Source organism: Salvia miltiorrhiza, chromosome 4 (genome assembly GCF_028751815.1).
Source record: "Salvia miltiorrhiza cultivar Shanhuang (shh) chromosome 4, IMPLAD_Smil_shh, whole genome shotgun sequence".
NCBI classification, from domain to species: domain Eukaryota; kingdom Viridiplantae; phylum Streptophyta; class Magnoliopsida; order Lamiales; family Lamiaceae; genus Salvia; species Salvia miltiorrhiza.
The window spans coordinates 3,924,810-3,941,346 of NC_080390.1; the positions used below are offsets into that span (position 1 = coordinate 3,924,810).

General features: G+C 31.6%; 1 protein-coding gene across 1 annotated transcript; it reads left to right on the forward strand.

Moving 5' to 3' along the window:
* Positions 1 to 3,975: 3,975 nt before the first annotated feature.
* Positions 3,976 to 6,688, forward strand: LOC131022243 (transcription factor MYB83). Its single transcript, XM_057951710.1, has 2 exons — positions 3,976 to 4,416; positions 5,475 to 6,688. Exons 1-2 carry the CDS (start codon positions 4,106 to 4,108, stop codon positions 6,133 to 6,135), a joined length of 972 nt encoding a protein of 323 aa, XP_057807693.1. The 5' UTR covers positions 3,976 to 4,105; the 3' UTR covers positions 6,136 to 6,688.
* Positions 6,689 to 16,537: the final 9,849 nt, after the last annotated feature.

Genomic DNA, 16,537 nt, shown 5'->3' on the forward strand with positions numbered 1-16,537 from the left:
ATTTCTCTCTCCTCTCTCATCTTTTTTGAATAAATATATTTTAAATTCTTTTTAATTAGTATTTTATTTTTAGTTTTTTTAACTTATTTTTTTATTTTTGTTTTTCATAATATCAAATTGTATAATTTTGAATTATTTTTTATTTTTTCAATATTCAATTAAAATATATTCAATTAAAATTAATTTTTTATTATATTTAAAGTATAATAATTGAATTAGTATTAATTTATATAAATATAAAAATTAAAAATATTTTCCCGTGCATTGCACGGGATGCAAATGCTATTTGCATATATACGCAAGTTAATAATCCCCCGTCCCTAAAATTTGTGGCTTTATTACTATATTGGGACGTCCTTTAAAATTATGGTCTTTACTTATTTGAAAATGACCTCACAAACTTTTCCTTTCACTATTTACAAAAGGGTGTCTGACTCAATCTCCACTTAAACACAACTACCATATTTTTTCTTAAAACTTGTGCCATCTCTTTGGTCCACATTTTTTAGGGACGGAGGGAGTAATACATACTCCCTCCGTCCATGAAAGAATTTCATATGAGGGAGCGACACGAGTTTTAAGAAAAGTTTTTTTTTTTAGGGGGCGGGGGGAGTAGAGAAAAAAATTATTGAGTGTATTGAGAGTGGTGGAAATGTGTTGTACTCATTCCGTCCCAATCAATATGTCATATTTTCTTATTTGGATGTCACAATTCAATAGGTCACTTGGTCACTTAATGGAAGGTTATACATAACAAATAACCTTACATAACTCATTATTTACACCATATGTCATTATGACCACACATAATTACCTTTCTTCCCATTTAAATAATAATATCTTCATTTTTCTCTCAAACTTTTTGACAAATATATTCTCAAATGAAGTTACTTTCTTTCTCCTGTTTTATTACAAACTATTAGTTTCTTAACATCTGTGTCCAACCTTTATGACATATTGAATTGGGACGGAGAGAGTAATTAATATTGGGAGTGATGAAAAGTAAAGATAAATAGGATATTTATTATTGGTTGGGTATGGACAAAAAATAAATGGGAAGTCTTTTGTGGACATCCCAATAAAAAAATACAAAGTTCTTTCATGGACGAAGGAATAATTAGTACTACATAAAAATGAATCAAATAATACTACTGATAAATATCAGTTATTGTCTCAACATTTGCACAAATCAATGAAAATGTTCCAAATTGCAAGAAAATATATCCAATGTTCCAAAAATTATTTCTGACCGGCGGAGCATGCATGTAGCATATCTGATAGATGTGGAAGTCTTATAATGAAAATAAAAAGATATATCAAACACTTAATTCCTTAAAAAAACACCATTTCTATTACAATTAGCATAATAAGATCTCAATCCTCAACCTTTTTGACAAAAACTACTTTCGGTTATTTTTGGGCCACGTCAGATACGTCACATGGCACTTCGGCGAGATACTTCATCTTTGGGAGCCGAAAATAATTTTTGGACATAAACGTGATCTTTTTGAAATGTTTGGATACTTTTTTGCAACTATGCTTAGGTTGGATATTTTTGTTAGGGTTTGGGGGAGGAGGAAGGGGGTCGATAGTCACATCGAAGAAAATCGATGACCAGAGTTAATTAGAAGAAAACAAAAAATTATGAATTCTGAATGAAAAAAAAATATATATATAATTTCAAAATTTGTGAAAATATTTTGAATTTACAGGTAATTAGTCTGGCTATTAATATTTACCCTGATAATAATATGGTTCATGAAACATATGCATACAATTGCGCCAATGAATATATTTACCCTGATAATAATATGGTTCATGAAACATATGCATACAATTGCATCAATGAATATATTTACACATGTACCGATCGATATATCTCGTAGTACACTTTCATATGTTCTTTTTAGATGGAGTACACTTTCATCATGTTGCTTAATTGTATATCTCACTCATTTAGATACATATATTATATATGTGTGTGTATCGGTCAAGATTCACGGCTTACATACATTTAAAGTAGCATATACAAGACCCTATTTTAATAGAAATGCAAGATAAAATTATACCAGAAAATAAATACTACTAAAGATTGAGAAACTGGAATTAAGTGTCTCATTATGCAGACACAGCACATAAAAAAAATCCCAAATTTGGTTCCATTAATTTCTACAAAAGAAAGATGATAAAAATGATGTGGAACATGAAAGAAACTGTCAACTAAAATTGTCCAGCTAGCCCATATAAAAATGTTGGAAAGCAAAATTGGATGAATGTTGAATCTACATGTGGCATTGAATTAATTAATTAATGTCTTAATAGGCAAGGTCAGAAATGGCGTATGGATGGAAAAGTATATACAGCTAGTTTTGTACATGTGTTCATGGAGGATTTGAGAGACTCTTGAGTACCTTCACAGTTTTCCTTTTATTTCTTTGCCTTTCCTTTCTTCAGACAACATCGGTCTCATTCGGCATGCAAATCCACAACATACATATACATAATGTTTTATTCTTTTTTGTATTATAATATGTGTCTTGCATTAAAAATCTGGCGATGCCTATCGTTGAAAAATCAATGGGTATACATACATGTAGTTTGTCTTAGCTCGTAGCATGTCTCACGATTTTCGGTCGATTATTAGGTGGTGAAAGCTACCCTTCTGTGTTCATGAAGTCTGCAAATGAAGCAATCCTCTCAAATCATCAGTGTATATCTTTATAAGAAGTAAGAATTACTCATCATTATCCTCAACTTCAACCATATGTACATTTATATAATAATATATAACCACTTTAATCTACAAAAACATCTTCCTTCTAGGTTGTATAGACATACAAGTTGAACTTAATTATGCAAATTTAATTAATTAGTTATGTACTAGTATTTAGTTAATCTAGAAATAGATAGTCTATACTATACATGAGGAATAAGAGTAACTTTTTTGATACCCATTATACATTCCTTGAAACAAAGAAGTAATGATTTGAGTGAGGAATGGAAGTACAATGGCGTTTGATAAATTGTCGTGTATATGTTGATTATGGCTTGTTGATGAAGGGTTGGTTTGAATAGTAACGGTTTATTATTCATTGGTTGGATATACCAACGGCTTTCCCAAAACAAAAATAAACAAATCCTCTCATATTTCTGTCGACAGATAATTTGCTTAAGAATAGCGTTAACTCACTCCGACAGACATATGCTTACAATTTCATTCTCGTACTTTCATGTTACCAAAATCAATCCCATCAAATAATACTACTCAATTAAATTATGTATACTTTTATTTACTGCATGCCATCACAACCAATTCCAGGATTTGTATATATTGCATTTGGTCTTAATATATTAAAAAGTTTAACTAAATATATAGATGTATGTTCAAAAAGAAAGGCAATATCCAAAAAGTCCAAAAGATACTTACTACATTGAGAAATAAAACTCAACAATTTGAATTAACTATTAATAACTAGTAGTATCTTATACTTGAATAAACATAATTAGCTTTGAAATATGATGAAGCCCTCATAAATTAGCTTTTATTTCAACAAAATGTGGTCCTCATTGAGCCCTTAAAATATTTCTTGAGCGTAATTACTTCCATTCCAAAAACTCAAGTAACATACGTGTCAACGCACCATGAGAGAGAGAGAGAGCTTAATAGGGTGGTAATGGTGATGATGATGGTGATGGTAAGTGGGGCATGAATTGTTTAAACGAGTGTATGGATTGAATAGTGTAGAGAGGATTAATTATAAAAAAAGAAAGGTGGTTAAATACAAAAATTAGTTGTTGCTAAGTAGAGAGAGAGAGAGAGAGGGGGGGTGGAGTGGAAAACGGATTGGAGGGGGACCTTGAAAGAAAGCGACGTTAGGTCTTCTTGTCTTTGACTCTATCTTAGTCTCTTTATTTTATTAGCCATGGGAATTTCTTCACTCACAAGGTAATCATCATATGTGTATGAGAATTGCAACATATTTTGCTTCCACTTCACATAATCCTCCCCTCTTTCTCTCTCTAATTATGCTCATCTATTTATCTTCATTTTCACAGTCTCCATCAAGCCCAGTTGGGAGAGGAGAGAATATATCATCAGCCAAGGATGAGGAAGCCTGAGCATAATAATGTGATGATGGTGAAAGACAAAGTGAATAACAATGGTGGTGCAATAATGAAGGCGAAGCTGAGGAAGGGGCTGTGGTCTCCCGAGGAAGATGAGAAGCTGATGAATTACATGGTGACGAATGGGCAAGGCTGCTGGAGCGACATTGCCAGAAATGCGGGGCTGCAGCGCTGCGGCAAGAGCTGCCGCCTCCGTTGGATCAACTATCTCCGCCCCGATCTCAAGCGCGGCGCCTTCTCCCCTCAGGAGGAGCATCTCATCATCCATTTGCATTCCATTCTTGGCAACAGGTACCATCATTTTTCATTTCTAATTATTTAATGCCCAAATTACTAATCACATCATCATCAATTCATCACAAATAAATTCATATGCATGTATTGCCATCATTTTTTGTATCCCCTCGCATTTCTGGTTAATTAATCAAGTTATTAAAAGTGGATATCATGTAGTATAAATTTTTATTAATCTTTGAGAATTTATGTAGCTGTTTTTTTTTTTTGAAGAGTCTATAGTATTTGCAACGAACTGATCAGGTATCAGAAACTTCTGTATATGCAAGACAGAATTTATTCAATTAATTTCATGAATTTAATTAGACTAGATTAGGTGGGTATAGTGCTCATTTTGGGGTTTTGATCAGGATTATTACTACTACAGGTTCCATTTATTCATTACCATTTCAGAGTATATATATATGCGCTCAAGGAAAATGAAGCATAAAACAGATTGAAAACCTCTATTAATTGATCAATCTACAACTACTGTTACTTATATCCCAGAACTCAACAATAAAAACATTAATATAAGCGTGTATATATGTGTGTGTGTGTGTGTGTGTTTTGTCTAATGTGATTATTTATTTTATTTTATGAATAAACACTTGTCAAGCTACCATATGGCTGGTAATTATTTATTGGAGCTTCAAACCTCATTCATGTATGCAACTCGACCGGTTTTATTCAATTAATTAGTTTGCAAAAATTGACTAGAATATCTGCAATTGTGATTGAACAAAATTATACTCATATAACTAAATTGACCAACCAATGGGAAAGAGACATTATTAGACGTATCACTTATTAATTTATAGTAGTATAATTTTTTATATTATTATTATTATTATTATTATTATTATTATTATTATTTTCTTTGGTCTACGATTCATGATTAATCACAAAGCATACACTGATACGGAAGCCTTATATATAAATACACCCATGCAGAGACCAACTTGCATTCTACGACAAAACAAAAACACAAGATTTAATTAACTAACTTGGGGGGGTTAATTTACTATTACTATTATTGAATTAACACGATAATTAATTAATTTACTATGCAACAGGTGGTCTCAGATTGCAGCACGTCTTCCCGGAAGGACTGACAACGAGATCAAGAACTTTTGGAATTCTACGATCAAAAAGAGGTTAAAGAACGCGGGAAACACGACCACCTCGTCGTCTCCGAACAACAGCGACTCCTCCGACCAGCAGCTGAAGGCGAGCGTGGGCGGAGGGGGGACGGTGTTCATGCAAGAGTACGAGGTAGGCGGCGTGTGCATGGACTCCTCCTCCTCGTCGTGCTCGTCGATGGCCACCCAATTCGGGAACCCCTTCAACCCTAATCATCATCACCATTTCAACAACAACATCTTCGACGTAAACGGCGCCGTTCCGATGTTCAACTTGCAGCATGAGGTTGGTGGGGGGGTTTTGGGGGACTATGGGGCGATGGAACCCTATGTCATGGCATTGGAAAATGACCTTTCTGTCCCTGGATTGGAAGTGAACAACACCACCTCCAATTATGACAACAACATCACTAGTGTCAACGATTCCCATTATCTCAATAATAATGATAATAATCAAAGCATCAAAGTAGAGGAATTGGTTGGGGCTGCAGGGAATCATTGGCAGGGAGAAACCTTCAAAATGGGAGAATTGGATTGGGAGGGTTTGTTGGCTAATGTCTCCTCCTTACCTTACCTTGATTTCCATCTTGAATAACCTCTCTCTAGATCTCTCTCTACACCCACACCTTCTCTTAATTTCTTTCTCTTATCAACCAAATACCTTCAATTCTCTTCTTTCTTTTTTTCCCATTAATTTCTTGTTTGTTTTTTGTCCATCAATAAATCCCTAGCTTGATGATGTTATAGGCAATACGTGGAAGTACCTTATGGCTGCAGAGGTGTACATTTTCATGGTGTACAAAAGTGGTAGCTAGGACACGTCACTCTCCGGGAGATCAACGGTCTTTCTGCGAATCAAATGTGAATAGTCAAAATGAATTTGTCAGACGTAATAAAAGGATATACATATACATTTATATACATATATATATATGTCGATTTAATTGTATTCTTAGCATTTTGTATAGATGGATCAATAATTGGTTAGCAAATATGGAGAACTGTACTAAGAATAACGAGATTGTTTTTAGTTGTTAGCATAGGTTCCTCAAAATTTGTAACTAGTGTATTTTTTTTTTTTTTCCTTTTTTGTAATCCCTCGCTTTTAATTTCATTTTATCACGAAGTTGATATCTTCTTTTACTATATTTTATTACGATGTTGAATTTATTAAAATCAATTCGTTTTTTCATGATGGTGTTACCGAGGATATCCACATAACCATTCAAGAGTCCATAGAAACTCTCAAAAGTGTTCTTCACCATTTAATTAAGAGTCTCTTTTTCATACTCGGCTTGGGCTCTTAAATTTTCTTTTCTATTATATTTTTATTTTTAACGTTTTTTAAATTACCTTTAATATTAAGTTTAACAATATAAATTTCATTTAAATTAAAAATTATGACTACATTGATTAAAATTTAAAATCACATACAAAAAAAATAGAGGCAACACCCTAGTGTAGCCAAAACCTTTTAGCCATAGGAAATTTTAGCCATATAAATAAAAATATGAAAATAATAACATTTCTGACCAAAATACTCTTTTAGTGTGTAACAGTGTAAAATACATTATTACACACTTTTTAGAAGCGAAAAAGTGTGTAATAGTGTATTGACATTGTTACAAACTTTTTCGCAATTAGACACATTTACGTTTTTACACACTTTTGTGAAAAGTGTGTAACAACGTAAAATACACTATTACACAATTTTTTTAAAAGTGTGTAATAGTGTATTTTACACTGTTACACACATTTCTATGTTATTACACACTTTTATGAAAAAGTGTATAACAATATAAAATATCATTAAGGGTATAATTGTACATTTACATAAAAAATACTAGTTTTTTCATATTTTTATTTGGGTGGATACTTTTTCCTTTTCTTATACAAGAAGGGCTAATTGAGCACATTAACTCATAAAAAATACCTAAATTAATCCAAATTAAAAGGACATGAAAAAAACCTACAATTCTAAAACTTAAAATTTCATCGCGACGTTTGATTTCCTCAATCTTTTTCAAGTGAAGCATCAATTCGTTGGGGTTCATGTTGGAAGGTATCTTTGGACATGATGAGAGAGTCAGCGAGGTCTCGTTGAGTTTTGGAGAAAATATCCATCACGTTCACCATGTTTTTCATGGCCTCGACTATCCGTCTTTGCTCGTTCAACGACTCTGCACTCTTCTTGCCTTTTCATTTGTCTCTCTTTACCACCTTTTAGCCCTGGGGGCTTCGTTGAGATGCTTGGCTCGCTAGAAGTCGACGTGTAGAGACCGTCCGAGCCCTTCGAACGTTTGGCAGAGTGAATATCTTCGTCAATAGACGCGAATTTTTTAGTTTCGCGGAGAACATGCCAAGTATGGAGATATTTGAATACACCTCCATGCTCGGAGGCATACAACTTCAACGCTTGATCCATGATTTGATCATCGCCCATACCGGAGGCCTAATTCGCTCGGCATTTGTTGTAGATGGCCTCCCACACCTTGACGTCCTTTTGGACCCTTTGGAAGTGCGACTTGATTGTTTCAAGCCGCATTGGATGGTATTGGGAGGCCGTTGCTCACTGTATTTGGGGACGATGATGCCCCAAATAGAATTAAACTAAAATACATAAAATTGAAACTTAAACAGCTTTTTGAGCGGCTCCCTTCACGACGTTGAGCGTAGCCTCGGCATACAAGCCGCATACGAGCGTCGTCTCGTCCAGAGTGTAACCGCCTCTTTGTTTCGTCGTAGTCAGCATAACGGGTATCTCCTCTGCATCATCATTTACCGTTGCTGCAAAATTGGCATTCAAGTTAATTCCCTCAAGACCCGAGGTAGGAGAAGGCTCCTCCGAACAAATTTTGATTACCCGAAAATGGATTTTGGAGGTGGTTGTTCCACCAATTTCCCCAATTATCAGTCATCTTTTCTAGCATAATTTAAATTAAAGGAAGATAAATTAAAATATAAGAAAGAAGAATGTTGTGTGAAATTTGAAGGGTGGAACTATACTATTTATAGGAGAAAAAAATAAAAAAATTATAAAAAAAATAAACTTGATAGTCGTTGCAACGGCTATAAACTCAAAGAAAAAAAAAATTGTCCTCACAAGTCCGGCGAGGAACTGGAAGCCCGGAGCGAGCCAACCTTGCGCAGCATTGGTGAGGGGCTCGCGGGAGCCGGTGTGCGCCCGCTCTGCAAGCCTCCACTCTCGATGCTCTAACAAATTTCATAATATAACTAAATTCAAGAATATCGTACGTTTATAAGTACAATATTCTCATCTTTATTTGCGTATATTTATCTCATGTTTTCTTACCTATTAAGTTACATATATAATTTAATTCGAAATAAATTATATTGAACTCATTTTCGTAAGTACACTATTCTCATCTTTATTTATCTCAAATTTTCATATCTATTAAGTTACATATATAATTTAATTCGAAATAAATTATATTGAACTCATTTTCAACTACCGTACTAGAGTCAAGAAAAAAATTCCGAAGTTCAATTAATCTAGCAAAATTCTTATTGTATAATTAAGTATATGGTCAAGTCGATAGCAACATTTAAGCGTCATCGCTAGGATCTATTTCTAACAAACTATATGATGGAGCCATATATATATATATGCACACATATATAATTGATTTTTGTGGTTCACGTTTCCTTTATGATTAGTCTTTGTCAGTTAATATACAAGCCTCACTAATGTATCTAGATCTGGAACGAATTTATGATTTAGTTTCTTAATTCCAAGAAAAATAATGGTAGAAATTTATACCTTAAAACAATGTGCCATTTCTTAGAAAACTAACGTCTCGCTGTTTAATTTTTAAGTAACTACTTAAATGTGTCAAAACAAACACAATTAAAGCCATTCAAGGCCCATCAAATTGGAGCTAAATCTAATGATGTTTTACACACGCATCTTCCACTTAATTTTAATTTTTTTTAAAAAAATTTGTTCCTTTCAGTGGACACGATTAATTGACGTAGGAAATTGGATTTAGTATCTTAATTAACATGGGCTGAATATATTCAGTTTAATTAGTTTGATCCGTAATTATTGGGTGGGTAATATTTTTAATCCCATAACTAGAGGAGTTGGCAATTCTAGACCTACAAATTTATAAAACCGCATAATCAACTTCATATATTTTTTTGTTTTTTCGGAAAAGAAAAACTTCATAATTGTTTTCGGTATTTTCACTTTTTAGTTTTTACCAATGGAAATTAATCAAGAAAAGAAAGCAATTTTATGAGGGTTGCGATTCAATACAACTTTTTTTCATGTAAATTTCACACAAAAAGGACAACAACTCGTGTGGGCTGTAAATCAATCAAGCCGGTCGCAAACTATCTGGAGCTCTCGACTCGAAAAAAGCTCGTTCAAGTTCGTTTAGAGAAATTTGATAAATAAACAAACCAAACTTGAACTTGATAGTATTCGGCTTGTTAGCTCGTGAACACGTTCGTTAAGTGATTCAGTTTGAAAATTATAAATTATTAGCATGCACAACTTATATTTATCTAGCTACTAAAATTAATAATAATTGTATTAAATTTTTAATTAGCTCTGTTGTTATAAGAAAATAATTAATATATTTATTATCTTTGAATGAAAATAATTTATATTCAAAAGAAATTAAATTAATATTTTGAATATAAATATAAATTTAGAAAGTTCGTATACGCTCGATTAAGTTCGTGAGCCTCAAAGTATTCCATAAATAAAGTTCGAAATTCGACTTGATACTAAACAAACCAAACTTGAACACACTATTATTCGGTTCTGCTCGATTTGATTACCTTATGTGTGGATGGATATGAAATTATTAAAAACAATAATTATTCAAAAAAAAAAAGATGACGATTCAGATTCGCTCACACAGGAGTTCTTCTAAGAAACTTCAATATTGGACTTTATATTTTTTATATCAACTTATAAGGTCATTTACCAAGATTCATGCATGGAAACTTAATAAGTCTTTTCATGCACTGATGCACAATCAAGAAAATTCGTCTGAAGCTATAACCATTTGCTAGAATGAAGAAAAAGAAAGCTAAACTTTCATTGTCCAAAGAAAAAAAAAATATGAGGCTAGGGCAAAAACCGTGCGATTCCTAAAAGTTAAAATTGCCGACCGGGGTAAAGCTATTTCAATAATTAGGGATCAAATCAAATTAGGACCGACATGCACATTAATTTGCTTGAATAAGTTGATAGTATTATATATATATATATATATGAAGTTGATTAATCAGAGGTTTATTCGTTTACTGTTTACATGTGTTTTTCATGCATCTACTTTAATGAATTCTTCAGCTTTTTTAATACAGTGGAATGCTTTTGTTGATGTGAGCTATCCAGTTAAGACCCTCTAGACGGACCTAGGAATTTGATAATGACCGAACGCGTAAAATTTCACCAGATGATTCTAATAAAATTTTAGTAAAGAAAACATGTTAAATCTTAAAATAATTATTTAAAATTACACACACAACAAAAAAACTTATCAAAAATCGACGAAAAATAATCCGTCGGTGATTAATGGCAAAATTTCGATGAAGATGTTTTTAAAAGTTTACCGACGAAATGCCGACGGATTATTTTCATAGCTAATAAGTCTGTCGGTAATCCACCGGTAAATTCGGTGATTTTGCGCTTATTAAATTTAATAATTATTTTTAAATTTTATCGACAGAATTATTAGCGATGAAAAATAATCTGTAGTTTTATTTTTTAATTATTTTATTTTATTTTTTAGTTTTTTAATTAATCAGTCGGTAATCCGTCGGTAAATATTATTAACTTTTTTTGTTATTTTTATTTTTTTTAATAATTTTTATTATTTTTAATTTATATTTTATTTTATTCTTATTTTTAAATTATTGAGAATATTTTAAAATTTATTGTTATTTTCAACAATAATATTTTCTTTTTTAATTAACGATAATATTAATTTTTTTATTATTTTAAATTCGATCGTATCACCTCGACATATTCTAAGGTTATGAATAAATGATTGTATATTGAAATAGAGTTTAAATGAATTAATAGGTGCTAGTTATATCAATAATACTCGTGTTCTGTACTGGTGATTATTCGAAAGGAACTTCAAGATTAAGCATGCTTGACTTAGAGCACAACTAAGATGGGTGACTCACTGGAAAGTACGTCTTAACGTATGTAATAAGTGCAAAAATACATTATAAATACCAAAATACTTGTGGGGTATAAAGCTAGATTGAAAAAAATATATATATATTTTTTCGTTAAAATAAAAAAAGAAATTACCGATGGACCTTATTTATGTCGCTAATACCGACGGAAAATAAATCCGTCGCTATTTTCATCGTTGATTTCAGACGACGCCAGCGTCGTCGCGTGCTCGCCTACGGATGGTATGTCGTCCTTTCCGTATGTAATTTATCGACGGAGGCATTCCGTCGGTAAAGCTTTTACCGATCTCTTTCTCGGCGACACACGGCCTTCGTCGGTGATCTATCGGTAATCCCATATAGCGACAGAATTTATGGCATTACCGACGGAAAATTTTGTTGGTAATCGGCCAAATTCTTATAGTGACAATCATGACTGGATGAGATTTATAACATATATAATAATTTTTTAAATTATATATATATATATATATATATATATGTGTGTGTGTGTGTGTAATAAAAAAAAATTGATCGAGCAGCAACCGAACCAGGCCTTTAGAATTATCCATGGCCTCTATATAATTCACCAACCATGCATTTTCTGTAATTATTTAATTCCTTCAATTTTAAACGTGGGAAATCCAAAATAAAAGAAAGTGGATTATAAAGAATATAAATAATTGATTGTTGATATAATTTAATATATCTAAACAAAAATTGAAACCACGTACCATCTCTTTTATTAAGTAAAAGAACTGTTTATGTATATTGCATGCTGGTTAGTCAAGATAAATCAAAAATAAAAACAAGAATTCAAATATTGTAGTTCAATAATATTCTTTCCCCTTTAAAAAGGTGAATTATATTAAGATAGCAATCAACTCATATATTGAACCGAAATTAAAATAATTTGATGAGGTCAACTTGTAATTCGATAATTATGTCTCGATATTATTGGATGGGAGACAGTAAAGAAAACAGACATATGGTCTCAATGATTGACGATCGATGCTAATAATCACATCACATGTTGCCTTTTGAAAAATGTCACATAACCTCAACTTAAAGCTAGTATCTCCAAACCCTATTTTGGAATCATTCATTATCTATAATATTTTCCCAATTTAGCCGCCGTGTGAATTACTTATTTATAATCGCCAAAACTTTATTAAAAAATTCAAGACACAACCAGTAACGCAGCCGAGGGCTCCATTGGCCCCACTGGAATCGCCTTTCCTTTTCTTTTTTTCGGAGAACGTTTATTTGTTTTTGAATTTTTATTATTAGGTGAAATGTTAAAATATTAATTGTTAATGCAATTTAATTAGATATTCGCCTAACTCACGTTAGAGCATCCACGGCAAATCTCTCAAAATTTTATTTCTAAGAATACTTCTAAAGTCTTCCTTAAATTATTTTTAAATCATATTTTACAATTGCACACAGCAATTCTCCTATTTTTCATTATCTATTTTATAAATTTAGGATTAGATTTAAGGGGTGTAAATTTAGGATCAAATTTGAGGGGGTGTAAATTTTTTTGTGGGCCCAGCTTAATATATGTGATATGTTGGATGATCATTTTATCTCACTTTTTATTATTTTAGCTCACATTTAAAGTTAGGATTATTTTTGAGAGATCTGCTGTGAATGCTCTTCAATTAATATATATATATATATATATATATATATATATATATATATATATATAGAGAGAGAAGGGTTCAACAGAGAAGCTAAATATTGTGGAGAATAGAGAAGTCGTAAAATAAAAACGAACAGATCTATAATTTTAATGAACAGATCAATGTACCGCATGAACAGCAATTTGCCCCGGGTTCGAATCCTGCTGGTGGCGAGTTTTTCTATATTTTTACTAAATACGTCTGTTCATTACTTATGTTGATCTGTTCCTAAAATATATAGATTTCTTCGTTCTCTCGAAAAAGATAATTCTTTGTTGAACTCAATATATATTGTGAATATTAGTGTTTGTTGGGTAAGTGAATCAAGTTATTATAATTTTAACATACAGCTTATTAGGACATGTGATAGTCATCTATAAATATTTTAAAAATTATTATAATTTTATTATAAATATAAATTACATGTATATAATAAATAAAATTATTATAAACTGATGTGAAATTCTAACAGCGTCACTTGGACACAACAAACATATCCTCCCAAATCTTTAATTTCATGATTCTCTTTAATAATGTATATATTTCACTTCAAATGGGTCATATGTGTTTTCTATTTGAACATCATAATTTTGTCAGGGCTGCATTCCAAATATCATTTGGTACATGCATCATCAAGTATGGACTTTAAATCACTTATATATAATTAAGAGTGGCAATGATGGACGAACGCAGACGGAAATTAACAGTGGCAATACGAGTAAAAGGTATAAAATTTTTGTCAAATAAAAAAATGTCTCAAAATAGGTGGGACGTTCAAAAAAGAAAATGCATCGAGATAAGTGAGATGAAGGGAGTACTGTTAGACAATTTTATTGCAGTATATCAACCTACTTTTCGTTTGATTTGACGAGACAAGTGATATTTAAGCATTCTAAATTCTTTAGCAAGTTGTTAGGTTAAGAGGAAAAGGCCTCGTTTAGAGGCTTTTTTTTAACATGTATCAACGTGCAACAGCGTGTTGTAGGCTTTATGAATTTATGCTTTTCAGGTTCTCAAAAAAAAAAAAAAAAAAGCTTTTCTCTATAGATCATTGTCGTTTATTGACAACTTTTATATTCAAATCTGGCATTTATCTTGTCTCGTCAATGTGCATTCATGTTTGCACTATCATATGATATACATACAGGGGCCGTTTGATTTGCAGTTTAAGATTGATTAGGATTAAAATTATCTTGAGAAATTAGTGTGGATTAGTGTGAATTTATATTATTTCATGGGTGTTTGATACCATGACTACTTAATCCTATATTATGTTTGATATCCATAGGATTATGTTGGATTATATTATCTAATACCAAAAATATCCTCACATAATTTTAAAAATATCATGTGTGTCCACCATTACTTGGGCATTTGCATCGATATGCGTGAGGAAGGGTAGCAGAATTTTTATCCAACTTCTCAGTATTAAATTTATCCGAGGGGGGGTGGGCGGATTATTAGTATGGGTTAATCCCACAAAATAGCATGGAGAAGTAGGATTAAGTAGGAGTTGACCATATTAACTGCACATGATATCAAACATCACACTAATCTGTATTAATTTAATTTATCCTACCTATAAACCCATATCAAACAGGCCCACAGTGTCTCAACATCAAAATTGAAACATGATCTGTTCCACAAATTTAATTAATTTAATGTTGGTTTTTGTTTTTATTCTGAAACAAGGAATGAAAGTTAGAGGCAGTAATTTTCTTATTTTTATAAAATACATCGCTTCAATTTGATAATCATAATATGCTTTTTGACAGATTTAGCTTAATAAATTACATACATGTATACAGAGTTGAATTCCGATATTACCATGTCCTTAATTAATATATAGTATTAAATTTAAACCATATATTTTGTATAGTATTAAATTTAAACCATATATTTTATACATATGATAAGCTAAGAACAGGACATGTGCTAGAGAACTTTTAAGGCATTTCAAAATAAAATACACGTAGGGTACTAAAATGCATTACACACAAAAATGAATAGCATTACACAGAAAAATGCATTACATTTGCAATCCATTTTTGTGTATAATATTATGTATTTTTGTGTGCAAACTTATGCATAAAAAATATATCAACTTAAAAAAAATTAAAATAAATAAATAATATATATACATATATATAATTTTTTTAATATCCGAAAATTTTATTTCGCACACGTATTTCGCCTTAAAAGGTCTTGGAAGCCTTCTGTCACGTGTCACTATCTTAGTGCACCACATGAACAAAATATGTGGTTCGAAATTAGTATTACATACTACCTAACACTTGGTAACCACACGATCTTATAGGGGAGGGCTGCCATGGGAGCATCTCTTAAAATAAGAAGACGACACCATGCGAATTTTCTTATCATTAAAATAGATAAAATCTGCACATATTTTGTGCTAGTTATTTTATAAAAGCCCATCACTCACTCCAGCACAATACAACCATTTATTGTGGGCTTATTAAGATACAAAGATCCCTATTCCAATCTTTTATTCCGATTGGTATTTGAGAGAAGGTAGTAAACACCTATTAAAGCCCATCCTTAGATGTCCAATGCGTTAAAGCCCAATTAAAACCCAGCTCACAGGCGGAATTTTCCAATACAAGGTAATAAACAATAATGCTCAACACTCAATTTATTAGTTTTTTTTTTTTTAAGGATATAAAATATATATAACAATAAAGGAATTCATTTACTCACAAACCAATAACCAAACTAACATAAACCAGAGCAAATAAAAATACAATTCAAAAGATTAGTGGCATCAAACATGACTCAAATAAATTTCTTAATTATTAACCAAGGATGAGTGACATAAAACATGAAACCGTTCCACAATATATATGTAAGTAAAATTACTGCTTAGAAGATTAAATGCTTGGATATTCATGTGTAGGGATATTGATCAAAAAAAAAAAAAAAAAAAATATTCATGTGTAGGGATGGTGAAGCTTAAGTCATGAAATCTCTTTCGATAAGATAATCTTCAATGGTGGGAAAAATGATGATGTGGCACGAGATCCGAGAGCCTTTTTTTTCCTTAAAAAAATGGTTTATAAAAATAGTGTTTATTTATGTGGGTTAGAAATAGAATAGCAAAGAGCGAATAAAAGAAAATAAAAAAAAAAC